General features: G+C 73.3%; 1 protein-coding gene across 2 annotated transcripts in view; it reads left to right on the forward strand.

The window, feature by feature from the left end:
- The window catches only part of AGRN (agrin), a gene marked incomplete at both ends in the record, with an annotated part of 33,290 nt that overhangs the window by 10,462 nt on the left and 2,209 nt on the right, over positions 1 to 20,619 (forward strand). For both annotated transcript variants that reach the window (XM_084243840.1, XM_084243841.1), the window contains 33 exons: positions 8,183 to 8,230; positions 10,490 to 10,705; positions 10,814 to 11,038; positions 11,129 to 11,353; positions 11,430 to 11,636; positions 12,545 to 12,763; positions 12,833 to 13,027; positions 13,149 to 13,349; positions 13,420 to 13,568; positions 13,644 to 13,749; positions 14,008 to 14,124; positions 14,207 to 14,371; positions 14,519 to 14,662; positions 14,743 to 14,867; positions 14,941 to 15,046; positions 15,136 to 15,453; positions 15,539 to 15,676; positions 15,978 to 16,102; positions 16,205 to 16,319; positions 16,395 to 16,514; positions 16,623 to 16,970; positions 17,176 to 17,368; positions 17,489 to 17,704; positions 17,984 to 18,213; positions 18,295 to 18,429; positions 18,596 to 18,696; positions 18,764 to 18,924; positions 19,078 to 19,189; positions 19,349 to 19,360; positions 19,546 to 19,662; positions 19,836 to 20,028; positions 20,107 to 20,194; positions 20,306 to 20,329. In XM_084243840.1, the coding sequence (XP_084099966.1) occupies positions 8,183 to 8,230; positions 10,490 to 10,705; positions 10,814 to 11,038; positions 11,129 to 11,353; positions 11,430 to 11,636; positions 12,545 to 12,763; positions 12,833 to 13,027; positions 13,149 to 13,349; positions 13,420 to 13,568; positions 13,644 to 13,749; positions 14,008 to 14,124; positions 14,207 to 14,371; positions 14,519 to 14,662; positions 14,743 to 14,867; positions 14,941 to 15,046; positions 15,136 to 15,453; positions 15,539 to 15,676; positions 15,978 to 16,102; positions 16,205 to 16,319; positions 16,395 to 16,514; positions 16,623 to 16,970; positions 17,176 to 17,368; positions 17,489 to 17,704; positions 17,984 to 18,213; positions 18,295 to 18,429; positions 18,596 to 18,696; positions 18,764 to 18,924; positions 19,078 to 19,189; positions 19,349 to 19,360; positions 19,546 to 19,662; positions 19,836 to 20,028; positions 20,107 to 20,194; positions 20,306 to 20,329 (5,194 nt within the window). The remainder of the gene's footprint in view (positions 1 to 8,182; positions 8,231 to 10,489; positions 10,706 to 10,813; positions 11,039 to 11,128; positions 11,354 to 11,429; positions 11,637 to 12,544; positions 12,764 to 12,832; positions 13,028 to 13,148; positions 13,350 to 13,419; positions 13,569 to 13,643; positions 13,750 to 14,007; positions 14,125 to 14,206; positions 14,372 to 14,518; positions 14,663 to 14,742; positions 14,868 to 14,940; positions 15,047 to 15,135; positions 15,454 to 15,538; positions 15,677 to 15,977; positions 16,103 to 16,204; positions 16,320 to 16,394; positions 16,515 to 16,622; positions 16,971 to 17,175; positions 17,369 to 17,488; positions 17,705 to 17,983; positions 18,214 to 18,294; positions 18,430 to 18,595; positions 18,697 to 18,763; positions 18,925 to 19,077; positions 19,190 to 19,348; positions 19,361 to 19,545; positions 19,663 to 19,835; positions 20,029 to 20,106; positions 20,195 to 20,305; positions 20,330 to 20,619) is intronic.

The following is a 20,619-nucleotide window of genomic DNA, read 5'->3' on the forward strand; positions in this document are numbered from 1 at the left end:
AAAGTCCCCATCCCCTCGGGGTCAGGAGGCCAATCATTAACTCTGCAACTGGGCGAGTCCAGCCAAGGGGCCGTGACTCAGAGCCCGAGGTCTTCCGTGCGGTCAGAGGGCCACCTGGGCAGGGCGCTGGCCACGCAGCGGGCCGGTGCCACTCCCCTGGGGCCCCGCCTGGGCGGCCAGCACACTGGCCAAGCTCAGGGCTGGCTGGTGTGCAGCGAGGGCGTGCCTGTGGGGCCTCGTGGATGGGGTCCATGACAGACCGGGAGCCTGCAGGTGGAGGGGTGGACGGGATGCACCGTGGGCCAGAGCAAGGAGCTGGTGCCACTGCGGATACGGGCACCTGGGGAACCCTGGAAGGTTCCAGCCAGAGACACTGGCCTCTGCTTCAGAGGCAGACCAGGGCATCGGGGAGGCTGGGAACCAGGCCTGGATGGGGCGACCCAGAGGCCCAGGGGACATGGGCGTCTCTCCCTGAGGCGGGGGGGGGGGGGGGGGGGAGACAAGGCTCCTGGCCCAGGAAGGAGCGACCCGATGCCCACCTCCCCAAGCCCGGTGGGGAGAGGCGGGTCCTCCTCCTAGTTTGCAGGAGATAACAGCCTCTGTCCTCCGGGGCTCCCCCTCACCAGGAGAACAGGGCTTCAGCTAAGCTGACCCCTCCTGACGTCCCCAGGGCCCCCTGGCTGCCCCGTCCCACAGGGCAAAGTCTAGACAGACACAGACCTGGGGTCACTGCGACCACCAGCCGGGCCTGTCCCCAGCAGGCCTCTGCCCAGGCCACCCCCGCATCCCCCACCGTTGCCGGGCCTGGGAGTGTTCAGCAGGGCCTCCTGCCAGGCTCTGAACTGGACCCAGCCTCACTCAGCATCCCCCTGGGGCCTGCAGGGCCTTGGGCCGCCCCCAGCCCTCCTCAGTCTCCAGCCCCCAGGAGGCCCCTCCTCTGTCCGGGCCTGGGGAGCCACATTCCTGGCATAGCTGAGCCAGGTATGTGTCCCTCCCTCAGCCACCTTTGGGCCAGGGAAGCCTGTGCTGGGGGTGGCCTCTTCCGGAAGGAGCCCCCCCCTCCGCAGGGGATGGGGTCTGGCCCCCTGCAGGCCCCGCCCAGTACCCCCCCCAGCCCCCATGAGCCAGCTTCCCAGCCCTGGCCACCTTGCCCTGCTGGGCTCAACCCACACCCGCCACCCCCGTGCATGAAGGTGGGATCCGGGGCCTCCCCTGAAGCCCCCAGGTGGGACACAGGTCTGGCTGAAGGCCAGTGGGGCTGCCTAGGGCCCCTCCCTGCCCACTGGGCGCCAGGAGCAGAGAAAGGAAGTGTTGTCCAGTCCGCGAAGGCTTGGCACTGGGACAGGGTCGCGGTGAGTCTGGCGCCAGCCCAGCTGGATCCTGCCCAGCCCTGAAGCCGGGGGTCCTGGCGGCCACCTCCCTGGCCTGGCCTGGTCTGGCCAAGCACCCCCTTCAGGTGGGCCACCTGGGGTTTTCGGGACGGCTGTCCTGGCTCAGGCTGGTGGACAGGCCCAGGGCTCTGTGCAGCTCTGCAGGTGACCCCCGAAGGGGCTGTTTCTCCCTACTTCAGGGCGTGGGGGCGGCTCTGGGCCGCCTCCCTCTGCTATTCGCACTTAGCGTCTCTGCACCCCCAGTTCCTCAGAGCCCGCCCTACTCCCCCCACAGTCCTCCCTTCTGCTGGGGAAGGCGGCTCCTTCCGGGGCTTGTCTCCCACGTGCTGTCTAGACTGGGCCCGTCCCTCCCCCGCGGTCCAGGAGGCAACCCGGGAGGCTGCCCCCCACAGCCCCCGCCCGGCCTGTGCACTCTGGGGTGGGCCACGGCCAGGCCAGTCTTGGGGGCCGCCCTCCAGCGCTCTGTGTTGACGGAAACAGGTCCTGGTTTTCCCAGACCCCACCCTGGCTCCCCACAGAGTGCGCAGCCTGCGTCCTCCCGCCTGGGAAGGGCAGAACTTCTGCCGCCTCCCCCCACCCCCGCCCTGCCCCCTCCCCCGCCCCACCCCTCCCCGCCCCCTCCCCCATTCCCCTCCCCCTGCCTGTCTGGGCGGCTAGGGCCACCAGGTCTGTGCCCACCGGGCCTGCCCCACCTGACTCCAGCGCTGGGGTGAGGGTGAGCCACCGCCGAGGGTGGGTGGGGCGCCAGGCTGCAGGGCCGAGTCCAGCCAGAGGTGGCTCTGAGCAGGTGGGCAGCGTTGCCTCCACCCATGGTCCACCAGGGGTGGACTCAGCTCCCGAGACAGACCTCCCCGGCTCTGCCCCACGTGGGCCCAGTTCCAAGTCTGCTGCCCAGAGGCCGGCGGGGGGTTGGTGGAGGCTCAGCTCCTGCCTGGCCTCAACCCAGGATCGGGGAACCCAAGGCTCCCAGGCGGGTCGGCCTGACTTGGGGGCCGCAGGCAGGCACGGGACACCTGGGCCACCAGGGGTGAGGAGGGGGGCTCAGGGGCTGAGATGGCGCCCCAGGACAGGAGGCCCCTCAGCCGTGCCCCACTCACCCCAAGGTCTGCCCCGGGGTCGGGGCGTCTGCGGGCTGAGGCTCCTGTCTGCAGGGCCCTGCAGGCAGCCAGGGAAGGACCTCCCCAGTGGATCCTGAGAACCCCCCCCCCAGGAAGGCCCCCCGCTGGGCGATCAGCTGGGCCTGGGAAGGGAGCTGCAGGAGCGTGGGAGAGGCAGAGGCCCTGCCTCTCAGAGCCAGCTGTGTCCAGCTGCGTGGCCACCCTCCCGCCGCCGCACGTGGTCCTGCGCGCCCGCAGCCCGTGCACCCTGTGGGCCTGGCTCGGCCTGGCCGGGGCCCACGGGCTGCAAGTCCCAGGGCTTGGCCTCTGTCCCTGTGGGGGCTGTGGCCTCTGCTCGCCGCTGGCCAGTGGGTGCCTGTGCACAGCCCCTGTCCACTGGTGCTCTGGGCTGGCCCTGGGCTGGCACTCCTGCAGGCCCAGCCCCTGGGGGACACCAGAGCAGTTTCCCAGAGAAGGACGGCAGGGCGTGCCCAAGGGGACTGTGGGCAGGCGGGGAGTCCCTGCTGGACCCTGAGGGCGGGGGCCATCTGGGGTGGCAGCACCCCAGAGAGGCGGGAGAGGCTGGGGCTGGCCTGAGGTGGTCCTTGGCTGCCCCTTGGAGGCGGCCGTCCCCCTCACCGAGGCGCCAAGGACGCAGACGTCCGGGCTGGGCCGCTCGGCCGGCGGTGAGGCCAGTGTCGGCCATTACTGCAAGGCCAGGCGCGAAGGCGGGGGGACGGCCTGTGTCCAGAGCGGACGCCGTGCAGGGGCGGCGGGAGCGCCAGCCGCTGGCCACCCGGACCCCGCGCGGGCCGGCCAGGGGGGAGCGCAGCGGCCTCCAGGGCCCCGGGGTCCTCTCCTCCCTGTCACTGCCCGCGCCCCCCACTGCCTCCCGCGCGGCCCTGACCGCGCCCCGCGCCCCTGCTTTGCCCCCCATCCTGGAACAGCGCCGAGGGCGGTGGGCTCCGCGCTCCCCGCGGGCCCTGGCGCGGGGGGGCCGCGCTCCCCACCTTCCTCCGGCGCCCCCTGGTGGCGGCTCCCGGCCCGCGGGGCGCACCTGGGCCGCGAAGCCCCGCCCCGCCCCGACGGCTCCGCCCCGGGGCCCGGCCCGCGCGCCCCCCCGCCGGCCCGGCGGGCGTCCCCCTCGGCCCGCGCGCGCTCCCGGAGGCGGCAGCTTGTCCAGCGCGGCCCGGCCCGCTCGGTGGGGCGGCGGGGGTCGGCGGGCGGCGGCCGCGCCCCCCGAGCCCGCCCCGCCCGGCGCCCCTGGACAGCCACAGCCTGAGCGCCCGTGGTCCGGCAGGTGCGCGCCCGGGCCTGGCCGCGCGGCTGCGCAGAGCCCAGGGGTCCGGCTTGGGCACCCCGCGGCCTCACCTGCGGCCGCGACCCGGGACCCAGGCCTGAAGCCGCCTCCCCCCCGCCCCCCGCGCGGGCCGGCCCCGGGAACGCCCCCGAGGCGCCCATTGTCCGCGGAGGTGGGGGAGGGGACGCGAGCCTGAGGCCGACACCCCGGGCCGGCCGTGCCCCCCGCCCTCTCCCCTGCCCCGGGAGGCACCTGCGGCCCTGGGCGGGCGGGACAGTCCGCGGAGCCGGCCGGGCTGTGCCGTCGGAGAGGCAGGCGCCGGCCACCTTCCCGGGCGCAGGGGCGGGGCGACCCAGGCCGTGGTCCCCGTGGGCGCGGGGTCGCTGCCTGGCGGCCCCCATCGGAGGGATGCGCGCGGGCGCCCTGTGCCTGCCCCACCCGCCCCCGCCTCTTCCTTCCTGGAAGTTGGGCCCCGGTTTTTCAGCGGGAGGCGCGTCATCTGCATGAGAAAGGGCCTGCGGTGCAGACCCCACCCCCACCTTCCTCTCCGGCCTAGAGAAGTTCCTGGGGTGCCCAGCCCACCCCAGCCTGTGATTGGGGCACATTCGGTGTCCAGTGTGTGTGCACGGAGTAGTGTGTGACTGGAGTGCACCATGTCCGAGCAGCTGAGTGGGAGGGTGTGCGCATATCTGTGCACTAGCGTGCAGTGGGTGTGCGCTGGTGTGTGGTGGTGTGCGGTGGTGTGCACTGGCGTGCGGTGGGTGCCTTGCACTGGATGTGGTGGGTGTCTGCACTGGGTGCAGCGGGTGCCTGTGCACTGGCATGCAGTGGGTGTGCACTGGGTGCAGGGGGTGCCTGTGCACTGGCATGCAGTGGGTGTGCACTGGGTGCAGGGGGTGCCTGTGCACTGGCATGCAGTGGATGTGCACTGGGTGCAGGGGGTGCCTGTGCACTGGCATGCAGTGGGTGTGCACTGGGTGCAGGGGGTGCCTGTGCACTGGCATGCAGTGGGTGTGCACTGGGTGCAGGGGGTGCCTGTGCACTGGCATTCAGTGGGTGTGCACTGGGTGCAGGGGGTGCCTGTGCACTGGCATGCAGTGGGTGTGCACTGGGTGCAGGGGGTGCCTGTGCACTGGATGTGGTGGGTGTCTACACTGGGTGCAGCGGGTGTCTGTGCACTGGCATGCGGTGGGTGTGCACTGGGTGCAGGGGGTGCCTGTGCACTGGCATGCAGTGGGCGTGCACTGGGTGCAGGGGGTGCCTGTGCACTGGCATGCGGGGGGCGTGCACTGGGTGCAGGGGGTGCCTGTGCACTGGCATGCGGGGGGCGTGCACTGGGTGCAGGGGGTGCCTGTGCACTGGCATGCGGGGGGCGTGCACTGGGTGCAGGGGGTGCAGGGGGTGCCTGTGCACTGGCATGCGGTGGGTGTGCACTGGGTGCAGGGGGTGCCTGTGCACTGGCATGCGGGGGGTGTGCACTGGGTGCAGGGGGTGCCTGTGCACTGGCATGCGGTGGGCGTGCACTGGGTGCAGGGGGTGCAGGGGGTGCCTGTGCACTGGGTGCAGGGCGTGTGCACTGGCATGCGGTGGGTGTGCACTGGGTGCCTGTGCCCTGGTGTGCAGCCACGTCCCGTGTGGGAACCCAGAGAGCGGGGCTCATCAGGACGCAGCGGCCTCAGGGCTGAGCCTGAGTGGGTTGCTCAGGGCTCAAGGGTTTTGAGTCTGAAGATCCCAAAATAGCTCTGGGAGCGGAGCTCCCGGGCTGGGGCTGGGACCTCAATGGCCCTTTGTCTCTGCAGCGTCCTGTGGGCACTCAGGCCAGCGGGGCTGGGCTCTGGACCAGGCTGCCTGCGGCTCCCTTTCCCCCAGGTCAAGCCCGGTGGGCCAGACCCCCCACCACACGGCCCCTGCAGGGCAGACCCCCAGTCTGCATATGGGGTGCCTGTACCTCCTGCCCCCCTCAGCCTCCGGGCTCGTGTGATGCCCGGCGCCCTCCCACACCTGGTCCCTTCGCCCCCTCCTGCAGAGCCACCCAGAGGCCACGAGGCAACAGCAGAGGGCCCGTGGCAGGCGGGTGCCCTGGGGGCATGTCCAGGGGGCCGACCAGGGGTGTCTCTGAGCCAGATCACCTTCCTGGGGGGCTGCAGTGAAAAGCAGAAGGTGAGCCTGGCTGCTCACCCCAAGTGCTGGGCTCTGGGCCAGCCCCCCCAGGCGGTAACGGTCAGCCCTGCGGGGTGCTCCCTGCCCTGGGTGGCACCCGGAGCCACGGTGCCTGCAGCGCCAAGGTCGGCTGCGTGGGAGTGGCGGGCTAGGGGCTGACCTGCGTGCCGGCCTTCCCCGCTGGAGGCCTGAGCGCCGAGCCGCGCGGACGCTGGGCAGACGCGGACCCCAGCCTGACGGCCCCGGGTCAGCTGGGAAGGGGGGGTCGGGGCGTGCTCAGGGCCTGGCCGGGAGGGGCTGCCCAGCGGTGTGGTGAGCCCCGGGGGAAGGGGGCGGCCCCCCAGGGCTGGGGCTGCCGGAGCCTGAGGCCGGGCCGGCCGGGAGGGCGCGCGTGTCCAGGCTGAGAGGACGGAGGGCGGCGCGGGGCGGGGCCTGGAGCGGACGGGAGGCCGCGGAGGGCGGGGGTGGCCGCGGGGTGCCCCGGGGCCCCACGCGCACGGGACGCCGAAGGCCGCCGGGCCCTGGCCGGCCGCGGGCCGCGGCGTCGGGGAGGAGGTCCGGTCCGGTCCGGTCCGGTCCGCTCGGGGCGGTGGGTCGCGCGCCGGCCCGCGGTGACGTCACGGCCCGACGTTCCCGGGGCGGCCTCCGGGGGGCGCGCCAGGCTCGCGGGACCGCGCCGGGAGCCCCGAGAACATTTGCAGAGCGCCGGGGGCCGGGGCTCCTGGGCGGGCCCCTCGCGCGGGCCGAGCCGCTGTCCGCCCGCGGGCACAGGGCGGAGCGCGCGGGGGCCGGGCCGGGCCGGGGGTGGGGCGCCCCCGCCGCTCAGCCCCCCGCGCGGCCGGCGGGACCCGCGCGCCCAGCCCCCCCCCGCCGCGGCGCCCGCCCCGCCCCGCTGCCCCGACCCCGCCCCGGCACCTGCCGCCTCCGGCGCGGCCGCGCTCTGCCCGCCCCGGGGAGCCCCCCGTCCCCGCGCCCCCCGCCCGGCGCCCCGCGCCCCGCGCCCGCCTTTGTGCCGCCGCCCCCGGTGCTCACCCGCCGGGTCGGTCTTGGCGCCGCGCGCTGCGGCTCCCCGGAGGCGCCTTCCTTTGTCTCGGCGCCCCGCGCCCCGCGCCCCGCGCCCGCGCCCCGCCCGCCCGGCGCGCTCCGCCGCCCGCGCCCCGCCCGCCCGCCGGCCCGACGCCCGCGCCCCCCCGCGCCCCCCGCGCCCCCCGCGCCCGCCGCGCCCGCCGCGGCCCCCACCGGCCTCGGGGCCGCTGCGCCCGGCTGGGAGGGGTCCGCGCGGGCCGTGGGGCTCCCGGCTCGGGAAGGCGGCAAGCTGGGGGGCCGCCGGCGCCCCGCCTGCTCGGGCTGCGGACAGAGGCGGCGGCTACTGGCCCCCGGGGCCTGCTCCGCCTCCTCAGAGCCGCCTTGGGCGTCTCGGGCGGGCCCTGCCCTCTCCGGCCGTTGACCCCGGGGCCGGGACGCACGGGTGAACTCTGAGGAGCTGCTGTCTGCCGCCCCAGGATGGGGGCGACATCCCCGAAGAGGCCCAGAGGCGCCCCGTGAGGAGCCCCCAGCCCCGGGCCATGCCCCCGCTGTCGCTGCAGAGGGCGGCCCGCCCGCGGCCCGGGGCCTCCAGGCTGGTGCGCTACTGCACCGTGCCCTGCAACGCCTGCCTGATCCTGCTGGCCACGGCCACCCTGGGCCTCGCCGCGCTCCTCTTCCTCGGCAGCTGTACGTGCCCGCGGGTGGCAGTGCCCCGACCCCGCGGCGGAGGACGGGCAGGCAGGGCCTGCGAGGCTCCAGTGGCCACGGGCATCCTCTGGGGCCAGGATGGGCCATCCTCTGGGGCCGGGCCTGCTCCCTGGGTCCGCGGAGGGCTGCTGTCTGCGCTGCAGAAACAACTTTCTCAGCAGAGGGGGACGGGACAGCTGACCACTGGGCGGGGATGGGGCCTGGGGCCGGGCTCCTGCGGACACAGGTGGCCAGCCACACCCCGCCAGGGCCCTTCTGACCGCGTCAGGCTGTGATACATCCCTGGGGGCAGGCGGAGGCCTGGGCCTCTGCCCTGGACCCTGGTCTTGGCCAGCCAGGGCCCAGGGCTGGCGTCTCAGCTTCTCAGCCTCCCAAGCCTGGAGCTCGGCGACAGGGCCGGGGAAGGGGCCTGGGCAGGCCCAGGTGAGCCCTCCTGGCTGGACGGGGCATGCTGCAGCAGACTGCCAGAAGGAGCCTCACTCAGCGACTTGTTTTTCCAGACAAACCTGGGACCCACTTCACGCCAGCGCCCCCGATGCCTCCGGACGGTGAGTGGGGCCCACGAGGTGGCGCTTGGGCTGGGGGTCTGTGCCGCGGGGAGCACCGCGCCGGGACACTGGCCGGCCCTGGGCGTGCAGCCGGGTGGCTCTGGAGGAGGGGCTGGGGGTCGAGCCGGGTCTTCCCGGGCACTCCGCTGCAGCAGACGCAGGGGTCTGGAGCCCTGGGCCTGCCCCGGCCTGCTGGCCGTGGCTGCTGCGACCGAGCTAATGTGAGGGAGGCAGCTGCTGCTGCTCGGGCGCGCAGGTAAGGTCGAGCCTGTGACCCCCGCCAGGCCGGGGCCCTGGGGCGCTCCTGGGTTGCCCTCAGTGCCTGGGCCCGCTGGGTGGCACCTGCCGGGCCCTGGATGGGCTCTCTCTGGGGGCAGGGCTGTGCGGGCTGGGTCTGCCATGGCTGGGGCCAGGGGCCCGGCGCGTGGGTACAGACTGGGTTCGAGCCTTCTCTCCTAAAGCCAGAAGGCTGGTGAGTGTGCCCCGCGCCCCCTCTCAGCGCCGCAGGGTGGAGCCCGAGGGCCTGCGATCAGCCTGCTGGCCACCTATTGGCAGCGGGGCTCCTGGGGGGCAGCGGGGCGCAGAGGGGGCAGTTGTCGGCGGGCCAGGCGGCTGTGTCCTGCCCGGGGTCTCCACGCTGTGTGTGCAGGCTGTGAGGGCAGGAATCGAGCCTCTGAGACCCCTTGTGCTGTGGGGGTGTGGGACGCAGTCAGGGGGTACAGTGCTGTGCCGCCGCCACCCTGGGTGCTGGGAGCGGTGGTCCGCCTCTGCCCTGAGAGTGGCTGCATGGAGGGGCAGCTGGGATTCTCTGGGTCCCGAGGTGGCACTGGTCTCCAGCCCGCCCTCCGCGCCACTGCAGCCAGCATCGGGGTCCCCTTGCTCCCCAGTCCTCTGCCTTGGGGACAGAGCAGGGCCCAGGCTGGGGCAGGGGTGCGGGTCTTCTGGGAAGAGGTGGCCTGGGCCAGTGGGCAGGCCCCGGGGCGGGGGGTTGACTCGGCCCCGGGCGGCTGGAGGGCACAGGCAGGAGGGTCTTGGTCGGCGGGTCCAGCTAAAACCAGATGGCAGCCAGTCGCCATCAGCACTGCCTGGGCACTTGTCTGGGGTCCCCGGAAGACTGGGGCAAGGAGGCCCGAATGTGGGAGGACCGTGCTGGCAGGGGGTGTGGTGTGGGGGGCCGCTGCTGGGGCCGACCCAGCCGGACAGGAGGCGCAGCAGTCTGGAGCAGACCTGGAAGGCCTGGGGCCTAGAGTGGCCACAGGGGTGGAGTGCGGTGGGGTGGGGTGTGGGCAGCTCAGGGGCTGCGACAGGGCCTGGTTCTCAGGTCTGCTGAGAGGGTCGGTGTGGCACTCCAGCGGGGGTCCCCCTACCCGGGTCCAATCACAGTCGGTGGGTGGGGGACACCTACGGGCTGGGGAGCCTGGGGTGAGCTGCTGCCATGGCAACGGTGAGCTCCGCCCTCCGCTCCTCCCTGGGAAGGGAGGGCATCTCCTCCCCCGCCCCCTGAGCTGCTGGGAGGTGATGGCTGAGGGGAAGGGCCACCCGTCCTGACTTGCACTGATAGCAGGGCCCAGACAGCTGCAGCCCACAGCCCCTACTGGGTCCGGCCAGGTCTGGGAGGGCAGCTTCTGGCAGGTGAGGTTCTGGGCTGTGGCTCCTGAGTCCCTGCTGAGGGTCGGGCTGGGCTTGGGGGGCAGGCCCCAGGGGGACACGTCCTGGCCAGCTTTGGGTGGGAGGCCTGTGCCAGCTTGGGGACCAGGACCTGGGAGGCCATGTGAGGGAGGCAGTGGGGTGTAGACCTGGGGGGCTAGCTGTGGGGGCCTCCAGTGAAGGGAGGGAAGGTGTGGGAATAAAGGGGGGGCTTGGGGGCAGGCCCAAAGCGCCCAGCGGGCAGGAGGCCCTGTCCTCCCTGCAGTGCTGTGGCCTGGGTCCATGTACTGAAGACCGGGGCTGCTCAGGAGAGGGGGCAGCGGGGCTTGAGGTCCAGTGGACCTGCTGCTTCGTGTGGGGAGTCCCAGTGAGGTGGCCTTCAGCTGCCGCGGGGCCGCCGGGATGTTCAGACAAGGCTGTGGGGTCTGGAGACGCTGTCCACCTTGTGGGCTGGGGGACAGACTGTACGGGCCATGCGCGTGAGCTGTCCCGCCAGAAAAGGGCCAGGCTGGGGCGGCCCCCAGGGGCCGGGGTCGGGTGCTGTGGGCCAGTCGTGCCCCGGGTGGGTGAGCGGGGCTGGCGGCCCTGCGACCTCTCTCCATCTCACCCCAGCCTGCCGAGGCGTGCTGTGCGGCTTCGGTGCCGTGTGTGAGCCCAGCACGGAGAGTCCGGGCCGGGCCTCCTGCGTGTGCAAGAGGAGCGCCTGCCCCGCCGTGGTGGCGCCCGTGTGTGGCTCGGACGCGTCCACCTACAGCAACGAGTGTGAGCTGCAACGCGCCCAGTGTCTCCAGCAGCGGCGCATCCGCCTGCTCAGCCGCGGGCCCTGCGGTGAGTGAGCATGGGGGAGGGGGGCTGGCGGGGGGGCGGGGGGGGGACGGAGTGTGGGGGCGGCTGGCCTTGGGGGCGGACAGCCGGGTGACCCGCCCTGCCCCGCAGGCTCCCGGGACCCCTGCTCCAACGTGACCTGCAGCTTCGGCAGCACCTGTGCGCCCTCGCCCGATGGACAGACGGCCACATGCCTGTGTCCCGTCTCCTGCCACGGGGCCCCTGAGGGCACCGTGTGCGGCAGTGACGGCGCAGACTACCCCGGCGAGTGCCAGCTGCTGCGCCGCGCCTGCGCCCGCCAGGAGAACATCTCCAAGAAGTTCGACGGGCCTTGCGGTGAGCGCCGCCCTGGTACCGCCCGACCTCCGCGTGCTGTGGGGCCAGCCACTGCAGCGCCCTGACCCCCGCCCGCCCGCCCGCCCGCAGACCCCTGCCAGAGTGCCAGCCAGGACGCGAGCCGCGTGTGCCGCGTGAACCCGCGCTCCCGGCAGGCAGAGATGCTCCTGCGGCCGGAGGCCTGCCCGGCGCGGCGCGCCCCCGTGTGCGGGGACGACGGCGTCACCTATGACAGCGACTGCATCATGGGCCGCACCGGGGCTGCCCGTGGCCTCCTGCTCCAGAAAGTGCGCTCCGGCCAGTGCCAACCCCGAGGTAGGCAGCTCGTCAGGCCTCCCCAGCCCCCGCCGGCACAGGGGGGCCTCTCTGAGCTCCCCGACCGCCACCCTAGACCAGTGCCCGGAGCCCTGCCGCTTCAACGCCGTGTGCCTGGCCCGCCGCGGCCGCCCCCGCTGCTCCTGCGACCGCGTCACCTGCGACGGGGCCTACAGACCCGTGTGCGCCCGCGACGGACACACGTACGACAACGACTGCTGGCGCCAACAGGCCGAGTGCCGGCAGCAGCGCGCCATCCCCGCCGAGCACCAGGGCCCGTGTGGTGAGCCGGGGGCCGTGGGCCGTTGAGGGGGGGCCGCGGGGCGGGTGGGGGGTTGCGCCGTCCGCCCTGCACCTTCCTGGCTGCAGCGTCACGCGCCATCTCCATCCTACGTCATGCTCCCCAGGGGTCGTGGGGCGGGCCAGTCACTGGGAGGCTTGGCAGGGACAGTGTCCGCCGGTCGGCTCCGCCGTGGGGGGCGCCGGGAGCGCCCGGGTCCTGCTGTGGGCCCGGGAGCAGCCTGGCCCCTGCAGCCCTCCGCTCCTGGGGCCGCAGCCGGAGGCGTGTGCCTGGCGTGGGCGGGCCGCCCGGCCGTCTGTGTCTGTGGGTCTCTCGGGTCGCTGTGTCTGTGTGCTCTCCGTCCTTCCCCCTCTCGGCCCCGCCTCTTGTGTCTTCCAGCCTGACCCGCTGGCAGGATGAGGTGCCGACCTGCTGCCAGGAGCCCACAGCCGAGGTCTGCCCCTGGGGTGGCGGGGGGGGTGCTCGCTGCTGCCTGGCCTCGTGGTCCTCAGAGCAAGTGGACAGACACCTCCCCCGTGCGGCCCTGGGCGTGGCTCTGGGCTGCCCACCCCACAGAGGGAGCCTCGCACGTGCAGGGGTGTCCTGGGGCACAGGTGGTTAGGGGTCAGTGGCCTGGGCGGGCCGGGGAAGCCGGGCCATCTGCAGCCCACTGTGGTCCGCCAGGCGCTCCCGTGTCTTGGGGGCAGCCCCCACACTCGCGTGGGCGGGGCCATTGGGTCTGTGTCCCGTCCACTGTGTCCACGTCTGTCGTGTGTCTGTCCCTTTCTCTGCTGTGTCCTGTGCACCCGGCTTCCCTCCCGGCCCCGCCGCCGCCCACCCGGGAGAGGCTCTGCCGCTGGGAGCTGTGCCAGCTGGTGCGGCAGGGTCGCTGACGCCCACGTTTTCCCCAGACCAGCCTCCATCTCCGTGCCGTGGGGTGCAGTGCCCCTTTGGGGCAACGTGTGCTGTGAGGAATGGGGAAGCCCAGTGTGCGTGTCCACAGGCCTGTTCGGGCGTCTACGACCCCGTGTGTGGCAGCGACGGCGTCACGTACAGCAGCACCTGCGAGCTGGAGGCCACCGCCTGCACCCTCGGGCGGGAGATCCGCGTGGCGCGCCGGGGGCCCTGCGGTCAGTGGTGGGCGAGGGGGAGGGGGAGGGATGGCGCAGCCGATCGCCGGTGACTAAGTCTCCCCCCAGACCGCTGCGGGCAGTGCCGCTTCGGAGCCCTGTGCGAGGCCGGGACCGGCCGCTGCGTGTGCCCCTCGGAGTGTGTGGCGTCGGCGCAGCCTGTGTGCGGCTCGGACGGGCACACCTACGCCAGCGAGTGCGAGCTGCACGTCCACGCCTGCACGCGCCAGATCAGCCTGCACGTGGCCTCAGCCGGACGCTGCCGTGAGCAGGGTGCGGGGCACTGTGGGGGGTGAGGCGGGGCGCAGGAGGGGTGGGGCGTGGTGCGGGGGGGCTGTCCCCCCCCCCCAGTTGGGACCCGTTGACCCGCCTGCCTCCCCCGCAGAGACCTGTGGGGACACGGTGTGCGCCTTCGGGGCCGTGTGCCTGGCCGGGCAGTGTGTGTGCCCGCGCTGTGAGCGCCCCCCGCCCGGCCCGGTGTGCGGCTCAGACGGGGTCACCTACCCCAGCGCGTGTGAGCTGCGCGAGGCCGCGTGCCGACAGCAGATGCAGATCGAGGAGGCCCGGGCCGGGGCCTGCGAGCAGGGTAGGCTGGACGGCGGGGCTGGGCCGCCGTGGGGTGCCGTGGGCCGTGGGTGAACAGCCTCCTCCCGCAGCTGAGTGCGGCTCCGGGGGCTCCGGCTCGGGGGAAGACGGCGAGTGCGAGCAGGAGCTGTGCCGGCAGCGCGGTGGCGTCTGGGACGAGGATTCCGAGGACGGGCCCTGCGTGTGCGACTTCAGCTGCCAGCATGTCCCGAGGAGCCCGGTGAGCGCCCCGGGAGGCAGGGGTGGGGTGGGGCGGGCGGGCGGGGCGGGCGCCCACCTGACGCTGCCCCTCCAGGTCTGCGGCTCTGACGGGGTCACTTACGGCACGGAGTGCGAGCTGAAAAGGGCCAGGTGTGAATTGCAGGGAGAGCTGTACGTGACGGCGCAGGGGGCCTGCCGAGGTGAGTGCCGGCTCTGGTCACCCCGCCGTGGCCTGTGAGCCGGGTGTGCAGGGGCGAGAGCCCCGGTGTGCACTGGCGTGCGGGATCAATGCTGCTGTGAGCCCTGGCGTGCGCTGGTGTGAGCCCAGGTGTGCCTGCTCTAGGGGTGTGCGGCAGCTCCAGTAACAGTCCCTGTTAGCACACCTAGGCGTGTGCACACGCGTGTGTCCTGGTCCCGCCTGGCCAGGGCAGGTGTCTAAGCACCCAGCCTCCCTGCAGGCCCCACCCTGGCCCCGCCGGCCCCCGCGGCTCCCTGGCACTGCATCCACACGCCCTACGGCTGCTGCCGGGACAACCTCACCGCGGCCCAGGGTGTGGGCCTGGCCGGCTGCCCCAGTGAGTACCCGCCCAGCCGGGACGTGGGGCCATGCCAGCTGGGCGGCTTGGCCCAGCAACCCTGTCCTGCCCTGCCTCACAGGCTCCTGCCAGTGCAACCCCCACGGCGCCTATGGCAGCGCCTGTGACCCAGCCACTGGCCAGTGCTCCTGCCGCCCTGGCGTGGGCGGCCTCAAGTGTGACCGCTGCGAGCCCGGCTTCTGGAACTTCCGGGGCATCGTCACCCACGGTCGGAGCGGCTGCACACGTGAGTTCCGGGCAGTGGCTGGCCCCACTGAGCGCCCTGCCCAGTGCCCTCGCTCAGGCCCTGGCCGCTCCCCACCTGGCAGGGGCTGGCCAGGCCCTGGAGTGGGGTGCTCTTCCACAGACCTCAGGGTCCTCTCCCTGTCCCCAGCCTGCAGCTGTGACCCCCAGGGCGCTGTCCGGGACGACTGTGAGCAGATGACTGGGCTGTGCTCCTGCAAGCCCGGGGTGGCCGGTCCCAAGTGCGGGCAGTGTCCAGACGGCCGAGCTCTGGGCCCCGCTGGCTGTGAGACAGGTGAGGCAGCCGGGCACTGGCCCACTCCCTGGGGGGCATGGGGCCCACCCCCGAGCTGCAGGGTCTCGTGTCTGCCTCAGACTCCTTGGGGCCCAGGACCTGTGCTGAGATGCACTGTGAATTTGGGGCGTCCTGCGTCGAGGAGGCCGGCTCCGCCCACTGCGTGTGCCCCACCCCCGCCTGTCCAGGCCCCAATGCCACCAAGGTAAGAGATGGGAGTGCGAGGCTGGCTGGGTGGGAGGCCTCGCCCCTCCCAGCACGCTCACCCCACGCCCCAGGTCTGCGGCTCGGATGGGGTCACCTACGGAAACGAGTGCCAACTGAGGACCATCGCCTGCCGCCAGGGCCTGGGCATCTCCGTCCAGAGCCTCGGCCCGTGCCCGGGTGAGCCCACCCCACAACCCCGGACCAGCCCTGGGCCTGGCCCTGCCTGACCTGACTCTGGCCCCCAACTGACTCCCCTCTCCTTGCAGAAGCCCCTGTTCCTGGCGCCCGCCCCACCACCCCAGGGCTGGATCCCAGCAAGGCCCTAGCTGCACCCCCCAGCACCCGCCCCCCGGCTCCCAGCAGCACCCCGCGCAGCCGGCCCACCCCGCGGCCCTCTCCGAGACCCTGGACCACTGCCAGCATGCCCATGACCACTGCCAGGTCTGCGCTGACCATGCCCCCCACGGCTATCCCCTCGGCGGCCAGCTTGGCCACATCCACCTTCGGGGAGTCCGGTAGTGCGGACGGGAGCGGAGATGCGGAGCTGAGTGGGGACCTGGAGGCCAGTGGGGCCGGCTCCGGGGGTGAGCAGGGCTCAGTATGGGAGGAGGAGGAGGAGAAGGAGGAGGAGCCCACTGGGGCTGGCCTCACACGCACTCTTCGCCCCAGGCCTCGAGCCCCCCGAGGGGGACAGTGCTGTGACCCCGGGGCTGCCCATCGAGAGGGCCTCTTGCTTCAACTCGCCTTTGGGCTGCTGCTCAGACGGCAAGACGCCCTCCCTGGACGCAGAGGGCTCCAACTGTCCCGGTGAGTGGGGGCCAGCGGCGCGTGAGGGCCGGACCGGCCTGGCCCACAGGTCCGACCCCACGCCCACGGCCACGGCCAGCAGGCGCCTGCGGGGCTTGAAGCCCGTGTGGGCACCCGGCAGGCCAACCTTCTCTCCTGCTGCACCGGGCCTGGGCACTGCGGCGACGACGGCCTGGTAACTGGGCTGCCTGCCCCGGGCACTAACCTCATGCCCATCTGACTAACAACACCCCCCTGCACGGCTTCCCTGGGCTTCCCGCGGCCAGCACCAGGCAGGGCCTAACTGTGCCCCCTCCCGCAGCCACCACGGCCTTCCAGGTCGAGCTGGAGCTGGAGAGCGTGGAGGGCCAGGAGCTGTTCTACACGCCTGAGATGGCCGACCCCAAGTCGGAGCTGTTCGGGGAGACTGCCAGGAGCATCGAGAGCGTGGCAAGTGGGGGCCCGCAGGGTGGGGTGGAGCCCTGGGGCGGGAGGGCCCGGCCAGGGCAGGCCCCGTGCCAGCCCTCACCCACTGCCTGCTCCGCACAGCTGGACGACCTGTTCCGGAACTCAGACGTGAAGAAGGACTTCCGGAGCGTCCGCCTGCAGTACCTGGGGCCCGGCGTCTCCGTCCGCGCCGGCGTGGCTGTGCACTTCGACCCCAGTGAGCCCCACGCCGGGTCCTCCCAGGAGGGGCGGGGTAATGGCGCTCCGCCACGCTCAGTGTCCCTCTCCCCAGCCACGACCGTCCTGGCAGCCGACGTGGGCCAGGCGCTGCTCCGGCAGATCCAGGCGTCCAGGCGCCGGTCCCTGGGGGTGCGCCGGCCGCCGCAGGACCACGTGCGCTTCCGGGACTTCGGTGAGGCTGCCCCGTCCCCCCGCCTGCAGCCCCGCCCCCGCCCCGCCTGGCAGGGGGGTCTCCACCTCGTCCGCTCCTTGCGGACTCTCGCCCTCCCCTCACCCTCAGATCCGTTTCCTCCCTTTTTCACGGGAGCCACCCCCGCCGCAGCCACGGCCAGAGCCACCACCGTCGCTCACGTGCCGTCTGCAGTGACCCCTCGGGCCCACCGCCCCAGTCACACCAGCCGGCCGATCAGCAGCAGAACCACAGCGCCCCCCACCACACGCAGACCCCCCACCACTGCCCCTAGTCGGGCGCCTGGGCGTCGGCCCCTGCCTCCGGGCACCCAGCAGCCCCCCAGGCCCTGTGACTCCCAGCCCTGCCTCCACGGGGGGACCTGCCAGGACTGGGGTGCAGGCGGACACTTCACCTGCAGCTGCCCGGCCGGCAGGGGGGGCGCTGTCTGTGAGAAGGGTAAGGCTGCTTTGTGCTGGAGGGGCAGGAGGAAGCTGGAGGTCAGGGTTTGGGGCGGGGCCCAGTCACCATCAGCAGGTGGGGGTGGGGAGGGCAGAGCCAGGGGCTTCAGACTGAAGGAGGGGGCGCTGCAGGAAGGTTTTAGGGTGGGGGACTGGGCAGCGCGGGCCCTACACCCCCCCCAGCGGCCTCCCGTATCCCACAGCGCTACACCCCGCGGTGCCAGCGTTCGGGGGCCAATCCTTCCTGGCCTTCCCCACTCTGCGCGCCTACCACACGCTGCGCCTGGCACTGGAGTTCCGGGCGCTGGAGCCACGGGGGCTGCTGCTGTACAATGGCCACGCTCGCGGCAAGGACTTCCTGGCGCTGGCGCTGCTGGGGGGCCGCGTGCAGCTCAGGTGGGGCGGGGGCCGGCCTAGGGCAGCTCAGGGGGGTGGGGAATGGGGTGGGGTGAGGCAGGCCTTGGGGGACCGCGCGGGCTCCCTGGGGCACCCTGAGCGCAAGCTCCTGCCCCGTAGGTTCGACACAGGCTCCGGGCCTGCCGTGCTGACCAGCACCGTGCCGGTGGTGCCCGGGCGGTGGCACCGCTTGGAGCTGTCCCGGCACTGGCGCCAGGGCTCGCTGTCCGTGGACGGCGAGAGCCCCGTGCTGGGCGAGAGCCCCAGCGGCACTGACGGCCTCAACCTGGACACCGACCTGTTCGTGGGAGGCGTGCCGAAGGACCTGGCTTCCGTGTGAGCCCCGGGCCCCGCCCCACGGTGTGGCCAGGGCTGTGACCTTCACCTCCGCCCCGCCCCAGCCCCGCCCCCGGAGTGGCGTTGGGCAGCTGGGGGGGGGCGGGGGGCCCTCCCAGTCCCAGCCCTTGGCCCTCAGCTCACCCCTGCTTCTGTCTGCTGTTTGGGGCGGGCCACCTCGTGAGTTCCACGAGGGGAGCAGCGCGGTCCCCGACATGGCCACTTGGGGGTGAGGGAGGTGGCCACTGACCTCTGACCCCTGGCCTTCATCCTGCGCAGGGTGCGCGAGCAGACCTCAGTCGGCACCGGCCTCAGGGGCTGCATCCGCCTGCTGGACGTGAACAACCGGCAGCTGGAGCTGGGCAGCTGGCCGGGGGCCGCCACCCGGAGCTCCGGCGTGGGCACGTGCGGGGACCAGCCCTGCCTGCCCAACCCCTGCCTGGGCGGGGCCCCATGCCAGGCCCTGGAGGCCGGCCAGTTCCACTGCCAGTGCCCGCCGGCCCGGTTTGGTGAGGGGCTGTGGCCGGGGTGGGGGGGCCTGGGCTGGGCGTGGAGGCGGCTGTGGCGGGGCTCATCCCTTCCCCCTCCAGGCCCCACCTGCGCTGAGGAGAAGAACCCCTGTGAGCCGAACCCCTGCCATGGGGCAGCCCCGTGCCACGTGCTGCCTGAGGGCGAGGCCAAGTGCGAGTGTCCCCCGGGGCATGGGGGCCCCCTCTGCCAGACAGGTGGGCCACGGGCTTCTGCCTGGGGTTGGGTGCCAGTGGGTTAGAGGTGGGGTGCAGGGTCCCATCGTGGCTTGTGTTGGTCCCGGGGCCTGCCAAGCAGCGGGGATGGGGCCAGGGGACACTGTGGTCAGGGCCTGGCACCCTGTGACCCCTCTGTCCCTCACAGTCTTGGAGCATGACGACCCCCGGCCCTTACTGGCCGACTTCAGCGGCTTCTCCTTCCTGGAGCTGAAGGGCCTGCACACCTTCGACCGGGACCTGGGGTCAGTGGGACACAGGTGGGAAGGGGGGGGCGGCCGCCCGGCGGGCACTGACCCCGCACGGCCCCAGGGAGAAGATGGCCCTGGAGGTGGTGTTCCTGGCCCGTGGCCCCAGCGGCTTGATCCTCTACAACGGGCAGAAGACGGACGGCAGGGGAGACTTCGTGTCACTGGCGCTGCAGGACGGCCGCCTGGAATTCCGCTACGACCTGGGCAAAGGGACGGCGGTCATCAGGTGCCCGGGGGGCGGCCCGGGGGGGCGAGGCTGGGCGGGGACGGTGGCCATCAGGTGCCCGGCGGGCAGGCCTGGGCGTGGCGAGGCTGGGACGGGGCTGACACCCAGGCCGCCGTGGGCAGGCCCTGCCGCTCACAGCACCCTCTGCCGCAGGAGCCAGGAGTCGGTGGCCCTGGGCGCCTGGACCCAGGTGGCCGTGGAGCGGAACGGCCGCAAGGGGTCCCTGCGCGTGGGCGACGGGCTGCGAGTGCTGGGGGAGTCCCCGGTGAGTGGCTGCCGAAGGGGCTGGGCCCACCCCTCTGCTCTCAGCCCCAGGCTGCCTCTCAGTGAACTGTTTTCTCTCCCGCCTGCCCTGGGCTCTCTCCCTCTCTGCCCCGCTCTCTGGCTCTTGCTCTGCACCCCCACCCCGCTCTTCGGATGTCAGAAATCCCGCAAGGTACCGGCTCCTCGCTGCTCTTCGTCTTCTGTGCTCCGGCCCTAGAGTAGCTCCTGCCCCGCCGGCCCCCCCTCGGCCGTGTCTGCGATTAGACTAACTGCCCCTAGATAGACGGGGTGGGGCTGGGGTGCGCCCGTCCTGCCGTGGGCAGCCCCGCCAGTGCCATCACCCGCTGCCGCCCCCAGGTGCCGCACACCGTCCTCAACCTGAAGGAGCCGCTGTACGTCGGTGGCGCCCCTGACTTCAGCAAGCTGGCCCGGGCGGCCGCGGTGGCCTCGGGCTTCGATGGCGCCATCCAGCGGGTACGTGGCGCGGGGCAAGGGCCGGGTCCAGCACCTGTGGGGGGGTGTTGCCGGCGGACACGGGCCGGCCGCCCGGCCTGGGTGCTCCACCTGGGTGGGGTCTCTCCTCGCCAGAGGGCCCCCCCCCCCCCGGCAGGATGGACGGCGGCAGGACTCAGCTCTCCCCCACCCAGGTCTCTCTGAACGGCCGGCAGCTGCTGACCCAGGAGCACGTGGTGCGGTCGGTGGGCACGGGCTCCTTCCCCGACCACCCCTGCGCGCGGGCCTCGGGACAGCCCTGCCTGCACGGGGCCGTCTGCCTCCCGCAGGGGGCCGCCTACGAGTGCCTGTGCCCCGGGGGCTTCTCGGGGCCCCACTGCGAGAAGGGTGAGCGTGGCCGCGGGGCGCGCGGGGCGGGGCGCGCAGGCTGGACCCGGCCGGCTGGCCTCACCCCACTCTCCCCAGGACTGATCGAGAAGGCGGCCGGGGACCTGGACGCCCTGGCATTTGACGGACGGACCTACGTCGAGTACCTCAACGCCGTGACAGAGAGGTAACCCCCGCGGGAGCCAGGCTCCCCTTGCTGTCCGGGCCCGCCGGCCGCACCCGCGGCCCACCCCACCCGCCCCGCAGCCCCGCTCACGCCTGTCTCTTTGTTTCCAAGCGAACTGACCAATGAGATCCCCGCGTAAGTAGCGCCGGGCCCTGCCCCCGTGGCCTGCGCCGGCGGGGCGGGGGGGACTGTCCGTGCTGCATGAGGCTCACATTCCTAAGTGGCGAGTGGGGTCATGCCTCCCCAGGCCCCGTGCCAAAGGCGGGCTCCCCGCCGCGCCTGGCTGGGGGTGCGAGCCCCGAGAGCGCCTGTGGCCCTGAGTATGGGGCCCTCCCGGCTGCACCCCACACCCCTCCAGCCCGCGCCCCCTCCCGGCCGTGGCCACCCGCCTGCCACTGAATGCCGCGCCTGCTGGCCCCTCATCT

Source organism: Talpa europaea (assembly GCF_964194135.1).
Source record: "Talpa europaea genome assembly, chromosome: 9".
In the NCBI taxonomy this organism is placed as follows: domain Eukaryota; kingdom Metazoa; phylum Chordata; class Mammalia; order Eulipotyphla; family Talpidae; genus Talpa; species Talpa europaea.